Here is a 20,738-nt window from a genome sequence, read left to right as displayed (position 1 = left end):
AAATTTGACAACACTGAATTTGAAAGGGAATATTTATGGACAGATGGGGAAAGGAAGAAATAGAATACATTTGGTTGTGAGATAAGAACATGAAAGAGTTTGATTAAAAAGGGAAATGTAATGTTTAAATGTAGTTTGAATATTGATAAGAGGTGTTTTTCTTTTTTTCTCTTTTAAATTTGGCAATATTGAATTTGAAATGGAATATTTATGGTTAAAAAAAGTATGTGTATGTATATATATGTATTTATGTATGTATGTGTGTGTGTGTATATACAGTGTGTGTGTGTGTGTGTATAAATTTGGTTGTGAAATAAGAATATAAAATAGTCTGATTAAATGAAAATATAATGTTTAAATGCTTAAATGAATTTGGAATATCAACAGGAGGTGCTTATGGATTAATAAATATAGAAAACTGATCCTAAGGTGGATAAAAATGATGTTTTTATAGAAAAATAAGAATATGTATGTATATGGGATAAATTCAAGAAACATTTATAGTCCAGGAGAGAATATCTGGAGAATATATTTGATGTAACACGTTTCTATTCTAAACTGGTGGGAGACATGGAGGAGAATATGCAGAAAAATAGCCTACGCAATATGCCGTGAATCAGCCAGAATATGCTGGAAATCAGCGGGAGGAATGGAGGAGACTATGCTGGAAGACAGCTAAAATAAAAATGCTGTAAATCAGCCAAACAATAGATTTAGGAGTGGAGGAGAATATGCTGGTAATCAGCGGGACGAATGGAGGAGATTATGCTGGAAAACAGCCAAAATAAAAATGCTGTGAACCAGCCACAAAACAGAGTTAGGAGTGGAGGAGAATATGTTGGTAATCAGTGGGAGGAATGGAGGAGATTATGCTGGAAAACAGCTAAAATAAAAATGCTGTGAATCAGCCAAACAATAGACTCAGGAGTGGAGGAGGATATGCTGGAAACCAGCCAAAATAAAAGTATACTGGGAACCAGACAAAATAAATGGATGGAGATGTGGAGAATAGGATGGAAAGCAGCCTAAAGATAAAAATGTTGGATATTAGTTGGGATGAAAAAGAAGACGATGAATGATAATTAAATGATGTGAACTGATTTTGAAATGATTTTATGTAAAATGAGAAGTGTAATTGGTGATAAGCCTAAGAAAATTAGATGTATATCAATAGAGGTTAAAATAGAGATTTGATGAAATGGGTCTTGAGATTAAGGAATATATACGAAATTTTGATTTGTAAAATGATATAAAAATTAGAATTGTGTTTATTTGGAAACTAAAGATGGTATATAAAAATGAGCTGTGTCTATTTGGGAATTAAGATTTATGGTAATACAATAGAATGCTAAATGTTTAGATTAAGATGTTAGAATTTGTGTTAAAAAATTTGTGGTTTGACTTTTATTTTAAAGATGTAAACGGATGAAACTTGGAATCAAATTTGTTAAAGAAGTGCGAGCAATTGTACCTACCTATGACCGGACCAAACCTTTGCTCTCAAAAGATGTATTTTATGTTTAAGAGGTTTTTGTTGGAAAAATAAAAAAAATTGTTTTAATAAATAAATAAAAAAAGGAATGCTATCAACAGTTCAGAAATATCTGGAGACAATACCACAAGGGCCTCATATTTACTAGATGCAAATATATTCTGTTGCTGCATACTATTCATTCATTTATTTTGGAGAAGTTATATCAGCACTCATCTTAAACAATTCTGAGTAGCTAATAAGCAATATATGGAGACATTTTAATAAAAAGATAAAAATGAAAATTTGATTTTAGGATTCAACAATTATATCTGCCATTATATAGAAATATTGCTTATTTTTATTTTTAGACATGTATATCTTTGTGCATGTTTAAGTTTAAACTTAGAATAAAAGATTATTTTTTATACATGTAATGTTATTTTGGTTGTTTAATATGTATACTTTTATATCAGTGTTTTATTTTAGAAGAGGTTACCTTACTATATATTTATAACCATATAGAAGAAAGTCACAAGTCAGTTTTTGTTTTGTTTTGTCCTATATTTTTGTCACCTTTTAACTTTTTAGCTTCTCTATCCCCTTGATCAAGGGACTGGTGGCTCAGTGGCTAAGACGCTGAGCTTGTTGATCGAAAGATTGGCAGTTCAGCGGTTTGAATCACTAGTGCCAGGTAATGGGGTATGCTCCCATTACTTGTCCCAGCTTCTGCCAACCTAGTAGTTCGAAAGCAGGTAAAAAATGCAAGTAGAAAAATAGGGACCACCTTTGGGGGGAAGGGAACAGCGTTCCGTGTGCCTTTGGCATTTAGTCATGCCGGCCACATGACCACGGAGACGTCTTCAGACAGAGCTGGCTCTTCAGCTTAGAAACGGAGATAAGCACTACCCCTAGAGTTGGGAACGACTAGCACATATGTGCATGGGGAATCTTTACCTTTTTATCCCCTTGATCCTGTCTTTCCAACCTCTTTTTCCTGTTATAGTTATCTTTTTTTAACCAAGTTAATAAAGTTGGTAAACTACATATTAATAAAACTCAATACAATTAAAAATAATGATCACACTATAATCAAGACAATTCATATAACAAGAGGCATACTAAACTCCCACTAATGGCCTGGCCAACAAGCTGAGTACATGCAGGCTTTCAGAAGACCAATTGGATTGAAGCATCTCAGGAAGAAGGCTGTTCTCCCCCCCCACCCCCAAAAAATGTATTGCTGCAGTTAACTTTATCATAGTTTCTTAATTAAACCAAGACAAATTTAAACAGAAACGTAAGAGCACAACAACCCTCTTCATCACCTGTCAAGAGCCCCAGTGGAATAACAGTGGAAAGACCCCAAGATGCTCAAACCCCCAGCCCAGGTCAAAGCTCTCCCTTTAAATACCCTAAGGAATAATGGAGAAACCTCAAGATATATCAGTCACATAACATCTACCTTCAACTCTGTGTTGAAGTTCCCAATTCCAAGGGCAATACCAGGATCTTTTGTCACTATCTTGCACCAGACCATGTGCCAGGAGCTTAATTGTTTACACCTGGTAGCAGATTCTCATGACCTTTTCTATACGATCCCATGATAGTATGATCTGACTTTTCATCATGCAAACTTATAGCACATGGGATGTCTGGTAACTGTACAGAGAAACAGGTGCCAAATTAAGTAATCTTGGGGTTTTTCTGCTATTGTTTCCCTAGGGCTCCTAAGAGTTGAAGAAGGATATGTTGTTCATCATCTTGATTGGTAAATTTGCTTTTAAGCTTCTGTTATCTCTCTGCTAAAGTTAAGAATAGAACTTAAAACCTCCTTACTTACTGTATCTTTATGGTCTATGGATCCTCAAAGAAAATTGCCACTGCCACTGCCTGACACTTGGCAAAACATGGCAGCCTAAAGCAGATTTTTCCAACTTTTGAAACAATAATACCTGTTGAGTTTCCATCAATTCCATCTTCCCCTTGGTGGAAGGAACTTTGCTAGAGTTGGCAACCTTGATATTGTTCAATGGGGTCAGCTCTGGGGTATCTGCACATACAGCCACAGACAAGCAAGAGATCTGTTTTGTTGACACCCCCCCCCACCGGGGGGGGGGATGGAGTTCTATTCATATTTAAAATTCTATTTATGGGTATTCTGCACTCAAATATGTTCAGCAGTGAAAGGAATGTGCCTGCATTTGAATAAAAAAAATTGCCTTGTTCACTGTTGTGAGAAAGTCACCTCATTCCAAATTAATGAAAACAACTACAGCAATACTATAGCAAAAGAATGGTGCATGGAATCCATAATAAAATGGCGTACTGCACTGACTGGTTAAGTTAGTGTAATTATTTACACAATGGATCTAGGACAAGACCACCAAAACTATTGTGAGATGAGCAGTGCAGTAATATACCATTCAATGCTGCAAATATAATATAACAGAAGCAGTCAACTAAGGATCATGGCACATATATATGTGTGTTTAAAGGAAACTACACTGGGGTCAGTCTTTGGGGAATACCATGAAGGAAAATTCTAATCCCATTTAATGCATTGGTAGTTTGGCAGTCCTGGTTGATCAGTAGCCTACAGCTTGATTCACTTTTCTTTACGATGTATACATTATTTCCTCCTTATGACTGTGAGTAATTATAGTTGAATGTACTGGAGTATGAGACACAAAATAAGTGCAGATGCTACTTCTAGGAAGTAAAGAAGATAAGCAAATGCAGTAATTGTACATTTGGGATTTGAAGACAGGATGAACCGAATTACTGTGGGAGGACAATCTGTTTCTTAACTAACCAGACTGTAACATTTAGTTTTCCAAATGCCAGCAACTTTTTAAGTTGGCTTTCCTTTCCTCTACATCTTTGAGATCATAAATGCCAATAGCAAGGGTATCTGTGTTACAAATTGGCAGGCATAATTAATTTGCATATAAGAAACAGGATTATTTCTTTTAGAAAGATTAAATATCACATTTGCTTCAGCTGGCTCTGTGTACCAATTTAGCTATGTCCACTTTTAAAACTATTGTGTAAACTTCAGGTGAAAAAAGTATCTTGACTATTTTCATTGTCTCAAATTTGGTAAAACAGGAAAAAAATATCAGGAAGAAAGATATGGAAAAAAAATTAGTGGTTTTCCCTCAACACAACACTTACTGAAAGGTCAACACAGGAAATTATTATGGTTCATCGCACAATCAGCCAGATTCAGACTAGATTTGGCATTTTATCCACCAATCAAGTCCTTTCCAAGGACCTGGGGTACGCAGATGTTGATGTTTGATGGTGTTAGAGGTGTCATCGCATGATGTAAGCTGTTCTGAGTAAAGCCACTTTTTGCAATTAACTGATGGTGAATTTGTCAATGCTGATGGTCTTCAAGGGGTGCTCCAGTTGTTTTGGGATTGCATCCAAGGTGCCTATTGTTATTGGTACTACCTTTGCTTTCTTTTGCCACAGTTGTTCTATTTCCATTTGCAGGTCTTTGTATTTTATTATCTATTCCAGCTCTTTTTTTTCTCTTTTCTATTGTCTCCAGAAACTGCCATGTCCAAAAATAATTTATGTAAATATATGTGATTCTAACAATATGCCAGATATATGACAGAGAAACAGATCAACAAGTATCAAATATGTGCATCTGAACGGTATGTGTAAAGGAGAAATATTTCATTTTCAGTTATTGGCAGGTTCAAATACAGCTACTATATTCAAATATCAGGAATAACTAATTTCAGGCTGGATATAAAAATAGAAACATAGATGCTTTCCTAACAATCGTTATGTCTCAAATTGAAATGTACATCACATCACAACATTAGCTCTGTCCTTTTATATTTGTGTTAAAACATGGCATGCAAGTATATATAAAAGGTGGGGTTTATATAGTGATGCTTGTTCACTTACTAGCCATCCCCTTTCTCCAGACACCTCTGTATGGAGACTTCAGAGTATTAGATTTTGTTATAATGTTGTTATACTGTTAAGCTACATTGTAAACAGCTAATTGTTATAAATTGGCTTATGAGTACACTAGGCTGAGAGTTACTGATTTACTCAAAATCCACTAATTATCTACATAGCTATTTAAGCTACACATCTAATTTAAGTTTCTGCAATAGAATACTAACCAATCACACTAGATCTATTCCATTGTTTGTATATTTCCCAAAACACATCAAAGGTTTTTTACATTTTTCTGGGCCAATCATTGTTAAGCATTACTACCATCTAGGGAACAGGCATTTTTCTTTTCATTTGGCAATAATCAGCCATAATAAAATTGAAAAAAAATAAGGCAGGCAAATCCTGTTCAGTTTTATACCTACAGATTACAGCAAAGTTGGAAAATTCCATATTTATGTACCAAGCTAGAATGGCATTCTTTTCCTTAACCATTATTATAGTAATATTTTTATTTCAGGCATCCTGTTTCATCTGTAAAAACTGTAATTATGAGGTGGCACCTACCATTGGAGACTTGTAGTATCTATGCAGTATATTAATGAAATCTGTAATAGTTAACATTCCTGTAATAAGGCAAAGAAAAGCACATTTAATCCAGTTTTCCAATCTGTTTTTAACTTTGTTAAACTTTACAGATTTACTGGTAAGTGACAGAAAGCCCAAGTGAAGTCCTGCAAATATGCATAAACACAGTAATGTTTATTCTTCACAAATCACATTAGGAGTTGTGATATCATAATTACCCCACAAAATTTAAAGTTTTAAGATCTTATCCATGAAAGAGCTAGAACTGTTTTTCAGCTAAAGTAAAATTTGACTGTTAGATAAGCATTCCCAACTATTCTTTGTTTATTAAGAATTCCATCTTAGCATATTAAAGGAATAAAATGCATACAAGTTCTAAACTTGTTTTCCAAGGGCCAGAATTTAATTTAATGCCTCATGTAAATAGCCTCCAATACTGAAGTTTAGTGGGAGACCAACTAAAAATAAATTATCACTATATCCTTGATTTCAGGATAGTCTTTAGAATAGCAAGTTGTAGTCTTCAATCAGTATAAAAAAAATAAAAAAGCAGATACCGTATTTTTTGGACTATAAGATGTACCGGTGTATAAGATGCACCAAGAGGTAAGCAAGAAAAAAATTTTTTTTGCCCTCCCCAGCCCCCAAGAGCACTCTGCAGGCCTCCCAAAGCCTCTGTGCGCCCCGTTTTTGTTAAAAACAGACCCATTTTTCCCAGTGGTGAAATGTAAAATTTGTTACTACCGGTTCTGTGGGTGTGGCTTGGTGCGGAGGTAATATGACTGGGTGGGCGTGGCCAACTCTTTTTTTAACTTTTAAAAGCATTTTTTCCTACAACCTCTTCAACTGAAGAGGTTGTTAAAAAATGCTTTTAAAAGGCTCTGACAATCCCAGCTGAGTTGCCTGATTGTCAGAGGCTTTTGTTTTCTTTTAAAAGCATTTTTTTTGCTTTTTTAGAAAAAATGCTTTTAAAAGTAAAAAAAAAAAAGCCTCTGATGATCATGCGGCTCAGCTGGGCATGGGAGGGGGCAGGGATTTCTGCTACCGGTTCTTCGAACCATCCACCGCCATTGCTACCGGATCAAGCAATCCGATCCAAACCGGGAGCATTTCACCCCCTAGTTTTTCCCTTCCCCAGCCCACAGGAGCACTCTGCAGGCCTCCCAAAGCCTCTATACGCCGTTTTTGCGAAAAATAGGCCCATTTTCCACAAAAACGGGATGTGCAGGGTGGGACTTCGGGAGGCCAAAAATGGCCGTATTTGGTGTATAAGACGCACCAACTTTTGGGGGGGGAAGTGTGTCTTATACTCAGAAAAGTACAGTACTCGATTAATATAAATTGGATACAGCTAAAACACATTTCCTTTGAAATGCAACTAGACTAGGGAACAGAGGATAAACTAATTAAAAAATGTTACAATTTTTTTACTAAATATAGAACTAGAGGAAGAACAAGTAAAAGAAAGAATGATAGCCTGGGCAAAAAACTTTGGATACTCAATTGAATTGGATAAATGGTAACAATTATGGGAAAGAAATTATGAATTAACAATGTCCACTGCATATAAGGAAAATCTATATAAAATGTTTTATAGATGGCATATGCCCCCGAGAAACTGGCAAAAATGTTTAAAGATAAATCAGCTGAATGTTGAAAATGTCACCAGTTCCAAGGTTCATATTACTATGTGTGGTGGACATGTCCTGAAGCAAAAAACTATTAGAATAAAATTAAGTTATGAATGGAGGAAATGATACAACAATGTATAGATTTAAAACCAGAGCTATTCCTATTGGGTATCTTACCAGAAAAAACTAGTAAAGATTATATATATTTGATTATACATGTAATAACAGCAGCAAGGATTGTTTATGCACAAAACAAAAGTGCAAAAAAGTCCAAAAGTGGAAAGCAGAGAATACCTTCAGAGGGAGAAGTAATTAAAAAAATCTTAGATTGTGCAGAAATGAATAGATTAACTATGATGATAAAGGAAAGAGAAGATACAGAATATTTTAAGATATGGAATAAATTTTATTATTGGTTAGAAAAGAGATACAAATAAGTTTTTAAAAGAGATTGAAAAAAATTGGTTGTAATTAGAATAATATATTAGTGGAAAATCTTTGTAATGGATTTGGTGAGATTGAAGACAGAAGAGGAGAAGAAACTTTTGAAGATAACACCAAAATGTCACATGGAAGAAATGAATGATGTACTAAATGTATGTTTGTCTTAAAAAATAAAAAAGAAAAAAAAGAAAGGCAACTAGACTTATATGCAAGAAAAACTGCTCATATTTCTTAAGAACAACCAAAGATAATCTTTGAGCATTGATACACAAATTCAGGTATCACTTACAAATGTCTGTATATTTAAAATTGGAAGTTTCCAATGCTTTCTCACATGGGTTTGTCACTTATCAGAAACCATGTTTTTCCAATGCAAGGAATATTGATATAATGCATGGGTGGGGAGGAAGTGAATCTATTGCCCTCAACTGTCCACTTAATCACCAATTATATGAATTACAGCAATCACATCATCACACTAATTTCATAATTCACATCAATTATTTAATAACAGTGTGCCAAAATGATGCAAATCACTATGGATACCTAACATCAATACAAATGTAGCTGTTTCATCTGAACAACTTCAGTTACATCAAATTTGTCCATTATTTTAGAGGCATGCCCAGACAGAAATTTGGTCCATTGCATCCAAAATCTGCTAAATGGAAGATCATTAAATTGAGTTTCTACTATATACCTGAAGCCATATTTTAGTATAAAGAAGGAAAAAAGCAGAAAGAAAAAAGTCATTCATGCCATTTTTCTATAATTTCATACCAACAAATATCATCCTACCTACAAAGCTTTGTTTTTTACTCTCCCACAGTGGAGCTGCTCGAACACCATTTGCCACTAAAGCAAAGAAAGCTTTCTTTACCTGAAAAAAGAAAAACACAGCAAAAAATTATCTTAAAGGGATTTACTTGGAAATAAATATCTATTTGAATTTGAAACACACATACACACACAACCAAAAAACTGAAATAGTTGCATGACAGGAATCATTTATTTAAAAATTTAAAAAACACTTATGACTAAATGAAAACTGAAGAAATGAGACAAAAATTAAATACAATAGGATGTATGTAAGAGAAACGGTCATTTAATTTTTGTCTTCCTTTCTTCATTTGCAAGATTCAAAGTCATGATAACTACTTATTTTATAATAAACCTGCAATGAAATTATACATTTTTCAGGGAAAAAAATAGAAAAAAAATTGCTTGCAGTAACTTTTGTTGTTAGTCAGTACTAAAAAAAATTCATTTATCACCACAGTAATATGTTATGACTGTGAAGCAGTATTCAAGAAGAAAGCTTTATAAAGAATATGATAGTGTATGTGTTACAAGTCTATTTCAAAATGATCAGATTTTTGTCCCAAGAACTAGGATCCTTACAAATAAGAACTATAATGTTCAATAACCACATTATTAAAATGAATTTAATGGAGTTTTCAAGCAACATTATTTGTAATCTTGGTTTTCTCTGGACATTTCTCATTTTTGGCCAAGTTTAAAATGGAATTTATATTACCCAATTTGAACCTATACTGAAATTAGATATTGGGCAGCCTAAAATAAAAATGATGGGAACTGCTGTCAATTTTAAAACCATCCTTACCCTGAAGTAAGCTTAACTGCTATCCTCTAACCATTTCTAAATCCATAATAAAATATTTTAAGGTCTCATCCATAAAGCTGTTTCCTGCAGCAGAAACGTTATCATCTGTTGAGCTCCATAACTCTGTATCTCAGACAGGCTGAAGACTGCCTACCCAACTTATTTGCCTCTTCTTCAATGATATTTTGACTACAAGGGAGATGGGATTCCTTGCTTCCCAACCCCTCCCCCACTTTTAAAATGGACTGGTTGATCAGAAAACCAGAAAAGAAAATGCATACTGCCTTTTCATGCACAAAATGAAGGTATAATTGGAAGAACTTCGCTCTTGTATTACTATAGAAAAGGAATTATTTATCCAGCAGCTTCTTTTAGAGAAGTTCTGGTTGTTCATTTCTCTCCTCACAGAATTATATTTTTAAAAAGTTAGTTTCATTATAGATTTTGAGGGGCGACTTCTACTCTTTTCAATGATTGCAACTGTACGTATGCTGTGATTTGAGACGCAACTGATTTCTCAAGTTCCAATTCTTCAAATCTTTTCTGGGAAATACACCTTGGGTGTACACCACTAGATGGCATCCAAGAGAGATGAAAGCCCAATTCTTTACAGCTACATGGAAAATGTCCTGGGACAACGCTGGCTCCCTTGGCCAGGAAACGGAGATGAGCACCGTGACCTAGAGTTGGACATGACTGAATAGGGAAACCTTTATAAATACCACTTATGTGTTCTCTCTCTCTCTCTCTCTCTCTCTCTCTCTCTCTCTCTCTCTCTCTCTCTCTCTCTCTCTCTCTCTCTCTCTCTCTCTCTCTCACACACACACACACACACACACAATGCCATACAAAAATATTATCAGGAACTCTCATTTCAAAATGTTGGGGAAATGTCAGATTCAGCAGAGCCCTTCAGCAAGGTAGACAGAGGCCTCTTCATAACAGTCATAGTACAAACCTAGCTTATTACACAAATCTTTCAAAAACTGGATAGGAATCAACGTACAAACATATTCTGATTACGTAAGGTTCCGTGAGAATTGCTGATGGGACTTAATGACAGAGGACAGTGTGCAGGTGGGGGAGACTTATCCCAGGGACTTGCAAATTTGCCTGCCAGCTTCTGGGAAAGCCGTCAGGGAAGATTGCAATGGAGATCACCTAATTGTGGACCATGCTAATCATTCATAAATTTGAGCCAGCAACTAGCACTCAAAATGCAATCACATAACGGGTGACTGAGGTGCTGGGAGGACTAGAACTTTAAGGACTGGTCATAACTACCATTCATTCAATTCAGTACTGTCATAATTCTGAATGATTGCTGAACAAATGGTCATAAATTGAACATATCAGTACTGAAATAAAACCTAGCTTGGTGGTGATGAAGTACCTAACTAGACCATGCTGTTCTGGGGCAATTTGATGGGTTTTAAACTGGAAGTAGATTAAGGGATTTTTGCACTTTCCCAAGATTTATGCTATTTTATAATCTAGCCAACAGTGAACTTGTGCTTGCAACCTACAGCAGAAAAGGGTACCAGCATATTCAAATACGAACTAATGTCATCTCTAATAAGATTTCTTATCATTTTTCTTTTTGTTTATTAGACACAAGTAACTACAAAGAAAGAAATCCCCCAAATGAGAACTCACCTGTAGTGTAGTATCAAAAACTACAAGCTTTGAGCTTGTTGGAACAATATCGTAACACTTATGTGACTTCATGAATCGCATGTAGATATCACTTTCTGATTCACTAACAGCTGTAAGAAAATATTTAAAGATTTTGTAAAAAATACTCACTTCATCTTGATAGTATTTTAAATAAAAGTGTATTTTTCAACATGTTTGCAGCTCTTTTTACATACTGTTTTAGAAAAAAAGTGATCACTCTTTTCCAAACATACTCTAAATGCTTTAAACTATAATTCCCATAAGCCCCTACTAACTATGACCAGCTTCTATGAATTATACCATAAAATGTATGTAGGTTAAGGTATCTAGTTTAGTACATTAGATTGATAATCTGTCATCCATAAAACATCTGATTTAAAAGAAAAAAAATTGGATAATCTTGTCTATTTATTTAACTCTGGATTAATGTTTACAATTCATTGATTTCTTACAGTTGGAATCTGTAGTCCAGTGATCTCTGGTAGGCTGAATGAATGTGTACTAGTCTGATTCCATTCTGATTCTAATCAGAATGGGAAGAATATTACATTTTGACTTTCAGTAATTATTTATCTTTATTTAATGTACTGTATTATATTAATGCTTTATACTCACGCCCATTTACACCAGAAGAAATGCAGAGGGGTCTAGATTCTTTACAAAACAATAAAGCTGCAGGATTTGATGGCATGTACCCAGAGCTATTGCAGAAAAGTGGACCAGCAACTATACTTTGGCTTGCCTCCTTTTTTAGTACCATACTATACTCAGGATGGCTGCCTCCTATATTCAAGAAGAGCAAAATTATTGCAATTTTGAAACCAGAGAAGGACCCAGGCCTTCCACAAAGTTACAGGCTAACTGCTCTTCTCTGTGTCGCGTACAAACTTTTAGAAAGGCTTGTGTTAAACAGAATAGCCCTAGCAATAGAATCTCTAATCCAAATGGAACAAGCTGGATTTCGCCCCAAATATGATTGTAGTGATTAAATCCTTGCACTATCTTCCTATCTAGAGAATGGATTCCAAGGAAAATGAAAAATGTCTGTGTTTTTCTTGACCTCTTGGCAGTTTATATTACCATCTGGAGAGAAGGACTTCTCCTCCAAAGTAATACCCTGTCATAATACTATTGCCTTGATTGACAACATGTTGAGTAACAGGTTATTTCAAGTTTTCACAGAATTCAATAGAAGCAGATATCATAAGTTGAGTAATGGAGTACCACAGGGATCAGTGCTATCCCCTGTTCTTTTTTAATTCATACCTTCATGACCTGCCATGAAAATATTGCTTGAAAATTTCTATATGCCAATTATATCAATCTCACAGCCCAAAGAACCAACTTCAGTGATGCAGAGGACATCCTTTCTCAAGATCTCCAGAAGTTGGATGATCAAAAATGCTTCAAAAAATGGTGCCTCCAACCAAATCTAACAAAAACAGAAGTAGCCACATTCCACCTCAGCAGTAAGCATGCAAATTACCAGCCTTTGGTGAAGTTCTGGAACCAAATTTTATAATATAGTAATTCTCAGAAGTACCTGGGGTAACATTGGACAGATCTGTTACCTTCTAATATTGGGAAAATCAACAGCAAAATTGAAAAACTGCAACAATTTATTGAACAGACTGGCTGGAACTTCCTGGGGCGCTAATACTTTACAAACAACAGCTTTGGCTCTGGTTTATTCCATAGCTGTATATTGTACCAGCATGTGGATTAACAGTCCCACACTCAAATGGTCTATGTCCAACTCTGCCAGATAATGCATATCATATCTGGCATGTTGCATCCCACTCCTGTGCATTGTTTATCAGTGTTTATAGAACATAAAACATGCTTTGCCCCATCTCATCAGCCTGTCTCACTCAATCAGGCAGATCCCATCAGTCAAAGAATTTTAACTGGCAGGGTCTAAGAAGAGGGCCTTCTCTGCCTTGTGGAACATCCTGATTCCAGAGGTGAGGAAAACTCCCAATCTCTTGGCATTTGCAAAGAGATCAAAACTTGGCTCTGCGATCTTGCGCACAGGGCACAGAAAACCAACCAACCATGGGGCTGATTAGTCTCTTGAGAGCCCCTCCCTACCTGTAATGAGCCAACATTAAATGGCCATTTTTCCCCTTTTGATGTTTGTCATTATTCTATAATTTTAATTTTTTAAACCCTAATTTAATTTTAATGTTAATTTTTATGTTCTTTTATTTATCAGTTATATCGTACACCACCCTGAGCCTCTTTGGAGGACACAGGTGGTTTAGAAATATGAAATATAAATATGAATAAGTAAAGGACTATCTATAGTGATTTATTTAGTAATGCTAGCATCTTGAGTCTAACAGAAAATGTTACATGTTGTTCTTCTATGGTCCCTGATCATTTGCTTTGCATCAAAAGGCAGTCCTCCATATTTCTGTTAACAGGGGGCAGTAAAGGACCATGACAGAATATCTTGATGTATACAGAGAAGCTTTTTTTATTTTCCCCGTAAAAGAGACAATGGCAAGACACTATTATTAAGCCAAGCTAAAGGATTTTCAGAGGTGAGCAACTGTCTTTACCTAGAAGAAAAACTTTAATCGCAGGTGCCAAGTTCAGGTCTCTTTGCCACTCAGTCAGTCACCTTCACACTTAAAACCACTTTGTCTCTGCCACTGCTAGAGAAACTAAAACTGAACTGCAAACAGAGCGTGGAAATGCTGCTTTAAATATCTTTTACTCTAGGAAACAAAATTGTTTTTTGCAATATTTGAGGCTTTTATCAGTTGCATAACAATCTTGGCCTCAAAGAGGTTTACATTTACTTATTCTGGATCCTGCCAGTCATATGGAGAAAAGCAGGTAATCAAACTTTCTAGAGGAGAGATCTGCTACTGAGATAACTTTTCTTTCAAACCAAAGTATGTCCTACTACAACTACAGTTTTATTCATGCTGTATTGAGAAATCCCTTCCAATTATAATAGGATGACATTCTATTAATATGTAAGAAATGGGAAGGAAGAAATTGATTCCCCCTCAAATCCTGGTCATTCTGATGGGGAACATCCAAAAATTGTAATGCAATATCTAAAACAGGGCTAAATTAGTTTAGGGGAAAAAAATGAAAGGGTGGGGGGAAATAGCTAAGAACCTATATCTGTCTCACCTGTTGTAACCCTTACTTTCTAGTGGTTTCACTGCTAACAGGTTTCCCCAGCCCCTGTATGCAGTAACTTTTTATATATAGTTGTTAACGTATTTTAAAATGTGCAAAAGGGTAACTATCATGAGAGAGTGGGAAGTGGGACAATACCAATTTTCCTTTACTATTAAAAATGTAAATTAATCACTATGTAATTTTTAGACTGAGAATGTAGAGTACTGAACAAAATTAATCCCCTTAAAGTTAATTCAACAGTACCAGCTATGGAGGTCTAATTCTCATTATAACAACTCACAACGTGTTCAAGGCAGATTCCACCATTACCTCAATAGCAATGACTATTAAGGGACAATTTACCCAAAAAAAATCCTTTAGGTTTCCTCCCTACCCATTTTCCTTAAATTCCAAATGCCTTTAGAGTCTAGACCAAGGTCTAGATGCAGCCTGGAAGAGGAAAAATCCATCTGAAAAACTAAAAGTGTAAATTCCCAGACATCAAATATTATGCTATCCCAAAAGTTATCCCATTAATGAAAGCAAAACTCTGTGAAAACATAAAGCATAAACATATATATATATATATATGTAGGTCTTTGGTTATTCGGGTCTTCTCCCACGTAAAATTGGAAGTGTATATATATATATATATATATATATATATATATATATATATATATATATATATATATATATATATATATATATATATATATATATATGTCTTACACTGAGCCTTTACTATATTAATTTGACTATAAAAATCTTGTAATAAGTAAAATATTATAATAGCATATTATTTGCCAAATAGATGTATTTGCATTAAATTTGTAAAGAGTAATAATGTTTTTCAGATATTTCAGATTCATCTTATACAATATATAAATTATAACTGATTGCTTTGGGTTTTCTACTTTAAAAAATTCTGAAATAAAATACAAAAAGTTATATATTAAATTGATGGACTGGATAAATCGTCACTTTTCCTCCTTAACCATGACATGTTATACTTGGTATTCCAAACAACTGAGTTAAATCATAGCAGATTTGTCTTTTGTAATGTTCTAATAAAACATTCATTTACTGCATGTTTCATATTGGGCATTGTAACATCCAATTCTTAAAGCAAATCTCATCCTTATGGTAGATAAAATCTTAAATCTGAAAGCAAAGTATTACAACACATAAATACACAATAATTATAAAGTATTATACACACACACACACACATAAAACAATAAAAACAATATGAAAATAATCAAGGTAACAGGGAAGGAGAAGAAAAATGAAAGCAAAAACAGTAACTTTTTAACATTTGCAGAGAAGGCCTGAGCACAGTCAGATGTTCAGCTGGGACCCGAAATATGTGGCAACAAACAATTCACAACTTTCAGGGAAGAATTTTTCAGAAGGTACAAGGTCAAGCCAATACAAAGCAAATCTACTTGTGAGCAGCATTCTGCAATTCTAAGTAAAAGCAGCAGCAGCAATCCCCCCCCCCCGCACACAGACAATGATTTCAGTTCTGCAATGGCAAAGACTGTGTGTCAGATGTCCTAGTATTAAATTTTTTATGATCTTATGGATCATATGCACAATCTTTAATGCTGCTTAGTAGTAAACTGGAAGCCAGTGTGGTTGCTTCAATAAATACACAGCATATATCATGCCAGGTACCATATTCAGCAACTTGGCCAAAACAGTCTGCAGTAGCTGAATCCTCTTGACTCAAAGGGTAAGCTTGTTTAGCTTGTGCCTTTCAGTAAACTAAACATTAAGGTTACCAGTTTGTGAACAATAATAGGTTCTACCACCACTGTTTGGGCTTGGGCCTGTAAGTTTATCACTGGCACTTCCTTTTTCCTGCTGTGGGCAGAGAAGGATGGTATTCCATCTTCCTCCCTCCATCCCCCTTCCTGGGAACCACACTCTTTTTCCACACAAGCTTGATGGGGTCCCTGAGAGTTGCCCTACACTATTTCTTTCTGCCTCTGGCCTCTTTTTTCTTCATTCTTTGCAGCTTCAATGGACATGCTCTAATGTTGGAATCCTAGACTGAGAAGCTGCTGCATTCTTTGCAGAGTTGCGTTTCCTCACCTATTGTTCAGGAGCTACACACAATTCCAGCATAATAATAACCTACTATATTGCTTTTCTGGCAGTGAATCTCACCCACCATAAACCCCAAAGGAATTAGTCCTGGTTTCTGGTCTAGGCTGGCCCTCTAATTTCACTGGTGGCTATTATCATGGTCAACTTAGAAACAGTCTGTATCTTTATTTGAAGCAAACCTTTAATCCAATAAAATGGCCAAGTTTTGCATTAAGTGTTGTGTTATTTCTTTCCTGCACTTTTATGACAATGCTCAGAATTTTAATTTAAGTGGTTCTCATATTTTGTAAATATTTTACAAGTACAAAGTAAAGATCCCACTGAATGGAATTCACTTCTTGATGAGCATACTCATTTCTGTGTACTTTGCTTAATGAAATATGGAAGTGATGTATTATGGCCTTTTAGGATACTTTTCTGTTTTCCGCTGCGCTGCTTACTCAATTCATGTCTGGGATTTTCCTCTTCTGCTTGTCAGGGACTGAGCGAAATGTCTCTTTAAAATGTTCATAGGTCACGCCTCCTTTATCTCCTAGATCCTCAGTTGTTTTCGCTCAGTCTTCTTGTAGGGACCTATTTCAAACTGCTCTGGCAGTTAAGTTAGTTAGGTGTTTTAGGTTTTCTTGTTTTCTTGTGTGCTTTCTTAATTAATTAATAGTGGGAGTGGAAGAGTGCAGGTTCCAGCTGCGGTTGCAGCCGGAGCTGCTTTATGCTGCTCGTGGAGGGGTGAGTGACTTTGGGGCTCCAGGCCACCCCCTCCACCTTTCCTATCAGTAGCTGAAGGAGTTTATCCTAGCTGGAATACTCCGGACGGCGTAGAACCGCCGATTTAGCCGCCGGCTCCCCGGCACACCGGAATAGCCGTGGCCGCCATTTTGAGCTCCTGTTAGTTTAGGGCGGCTCCAGAGTCACTGCCTAGGGCTCAGCAGCAAACTCTGAAGAGAATTTATTGAGAGGCGCTTGAAGAGCTGTCTGCTCTAGCGCATTGCCAGTCCTGGGTTCGAGTCTTGCTGAAAAGAGCAGCTTCTGGACGTGGCTGGTAGAGGAGCAGGGTGGCAAGCCGGAGTGTGTTTGCTGATAGGTTTGAATGCTCCAGTGGAGGGGGGAAACTGTTTTTCTGCTCCACAAATTACTCTTTCTGCGCAGAGTGGCAGTTACAAGCCTTCATTAATTGAGGACTGGAGTGAAAGGAGACTTATTCTGTTCCCAGCACAGCAGCCTGAGTTGCTAGGAGAGTCTAGCCCTGTCGCCATTTTTTATCTCTCTGAGAGGGAGTTGACAGTTATTTTAGGAGCCAACTCTGCTGTTGTTGCAAAAATTCAAGCCTGCAAATGACTTTTAAAATGGCTGACCCAGAGTTCTCCTCAGACTTGGAACAGCCCCAGACTCCTCCTAGAGCTAAAAAATCCTCTAAGGCCAAGTCCAAGAGCTCTTCTTCCTCTTCATTTAGGAGGGAGCCTGACCCAGGCACTTCAAGGCCATCCATGGAAGACACAGATGCCCTGAGAAGGCATAATGCTCTGGAAAGGCAGTTTGAACGGGCCAGAAAACAGGTCCAACCTATTTCTGAGCCACCTTCTTCTCAAATTGGAGGAGGGGAAGCTGTATCTCACTCTGTAGTGCACAGGGCTCCTTCTGTCTCTCCTTTAGAGCTTCAGGAAGATCAGGAAAATAATTCAGCCCCTGTCATGAAGTCCCTTGGGAGCGTTCAAGCACGGCAGCCGGGAGCTAGGAGAGCGCCAGAGGCCTCGTATACCCCAACCGCAGTGGGGCTCCGCGCAGGGGAGGGGCAGGGACAGAGCCAGTCTTTTGATTTTCAGACTTTATTGACAAATGCATTGGCACAGGCCTTGGCAGCAGGCATTAATATGCATGGCCATATGCAGCCACCCTTGGCAGGTTGTCAGTCTCAAACATCAGTTCAATCAAGGCATCAATCTTTAATTGTCAACCAACAAGAGTCAGTCTGCAGTGAGGATTTCTGGCAGGACGAAGTAGACCAGGGGGACCAGGAATTTTCGGACAAGGCGCAAGGCGAAGTTAGCAACTAACATGGGATCAGTAGATAGATCAGGGGATCAGGTTGAAGGCTCTCAGGCACCCCAGAATGATTTTTTTCAGTTCCCGCCCCTGATCACGATTTTATTCCGTACCCGGAATTATTTTCAGAGGTCATCAATAGGCAGTGGGATCACCCTGGGGCCTTTTCTGTCCCCACTGGACATGATAAGAGGACCTAGACCCGCCCGTGGTGAGCTTGACTTCTTCAACCGTTTTGTCTAGTGATGCTTCAGAGGTGTTAAGAACTGAGGATAGACGGGTGGAAGTTTCCCTTAGGAAGACACACCAAGCTGCTGCCTGGACAGCAAAGGCAGCGACTTCTGCCTCATTTTTCAATTGCGCTAACTTGATCTGGTTGAAACAATTGCGTGATCGTCTTTCTCCAGAAAATTTACGTCTCCAGCAGGATATCAATAAAATGGTGGCTGCTGCCGAGTATTCGGCAGATGCATCTTTAAATGCTGCTAAATTTGCGGCAAGAGCAGTGGCTTCAAATGTAACTTCTAGGAGGCTCCTCTGGTTATGCCCTTGGCGTGCAGATTTGAAATCAAAGTGGAAATTGGCCTCTGCCCCCTATAAGGGAGCGGACCTGTTTGGAGCAGCATTGGAGCCTATTCTTGTGGAAGGTAAGGATAAACGGAAGGTGCTTCTGGTATCCTATCGAAGACCAGACTGTAGGTTCACACCTTACCCTCAGAGACAGCCCTTTCGGCAGGATTCAGGACCCAGTGGGTCCTATTTTTCTAGGACTTATCCCCAGGGGTTTGACAGGTATTCGGATAGACAGTCCTATAGGGACAGAGGCAAATACCAGTCTGCCTCAAGGAGACCCTATAGGGGAGCAGGTTCCAAACAAGTTAGGCAAAATTTAATAAAATAAAAATAAATAAAGCAAGTGACTTGCAATCCCCTCTTCCCATTGGAGGTTGTCTCAGCCACTTTGTCCATCAATGGGAATTTACCATGTCCGAAGATTGGATACTTCGGACGGTGAGGCTGGGTCTCACCTTAGAATTCAGGGCCATACCTCCCGATCGCTTCCTGCCTTGCCTAATGGCCAGACAGCCGGAGAACCATCAGCAAATGTCCCAGGAGATTCAGCATTTGTTAGAGATAGGGGCAATAGAGCCAGTTCCAGCAGGACAGAAAGGGTCAGGGGTGTATTCAATTCTGTTTTTGGTCGCCAAATCCTCGGGCGGCTGGAGAGGCATCTTGAATCTAAAGTTCATCAATAAGTTCATTCTGTACAAGAGGTTCAAGATGCATTCTCTCTTGTCAATATTGGCCTGTGTAAGACAGGGAGATGTCATGACATCTCTGGATTTACAGGAGGCATATCTCCATGTGCCCATACATCCGCAACACCGCAGATTTCTGAAATTTGCCTTTGCCGGCAAGCATTATCAATATAGGGCCATGCTTTTGGCCTGTCGTTGGCCCCACGTACTTTCACAAAGTTGCTGGCTGTGGTGGCGGCTACCATTCGTCTCGTCCCGATTCGACTGTTGTGTTATCTGGACAATGTGTTGTTCCTGTCTCCCTCGCATCAGCAGGCCTTACGAGATCTACAGACTGTATGCCGCATCCTCGATCTTCATGGGTTTTCCATAAACTGGAAGAAGAGTCACCTACAGCCCATGACGCATTATTCACCTTGGGGCTGTCAGCGATTCCATACAGGGACAGGTCTTTCTGTCGCCAGAGAGGCAACAGGACATCAGGGCTCTGGTGGACCATGTTTTAGCCAAGAGGCTGGTAACGTTGCACACCTTATCGAGACTGCTTGGCAAATTTATTTCCTGTATAGGGATAGTGCCCTGGGCTCGCAGACATGCCCGCAAGCTACAGTGGTTCCTCCTACCAGTGCAGAGAGCAGGCCGCAATGTTTCGAATGTCAAGATGAGGTTACCGGACAAGGTACGTGTTTCCCTCCGATGGTGGGCATCGGGGCCATCCAGAAAGGGTGCCTTTTCCAAGAGACCACTCGATTAGTAGTGACATCAGACGCGAGCCTGACTGGCTGGGGCGCTCATCTGGGGGACCGGGTGGTCCAGGGACAGTG

General features: G+C 37.7%; 1 protein-coding gene across 7 annotated transcripts in view; it reads right to left on the bottom strand.

Moving 5' to 3' along the window:
• The window catches only part of PRKAG2 (protein kinase AMP-activated non-catalytic subunit gamma 2), a 238,371-nt gene that overhangs the window by 21,330 nt on the left and 196,303 nt on the right, over positions 1-20,738 (bottom strand). For all 7 annotated transcript variants that reach the window (XM_060683390.2, XM_087893091.1, XM_087893090.1 and 4 more), the window contains 3 exons: positions 11,339-11,448; positions 8,857-8,938; positions 5,963-6,021 (listed from right to left, as the gene is read on the bottom strand). In XM_060683390.2, the coding sequence (XP_060539373.1) occupies positions 5,963-6,021; positions 8,857-8,938; positions 11,339-11,448 (251 nt within the window). The remainder of the gene's footprint in view (positions 1-5,962; positions 6,022-8,856; positions 8,939-11,338; positions 11,449-20,738) is intronic.

This window comes from Pantherophis guttatus, chromosome 4, assembly GCF_059756535.1.
Source record: "Pantherophis guttatus breed Tessera chromosome 4, ASM5975653v1, whole genome shotgun sequence".
Classification (NCBI taxonomy): Eukaryota; Metazoa; Chordata; class Lepidosauria; order Squamata; family Colubridae; genus Pantherophis; species Pantherophis guttatus.
Note: the sequence above shows the minus strand (reverse complement) of the source record. Positions and strands in the feature narration are given on the sequence as shown.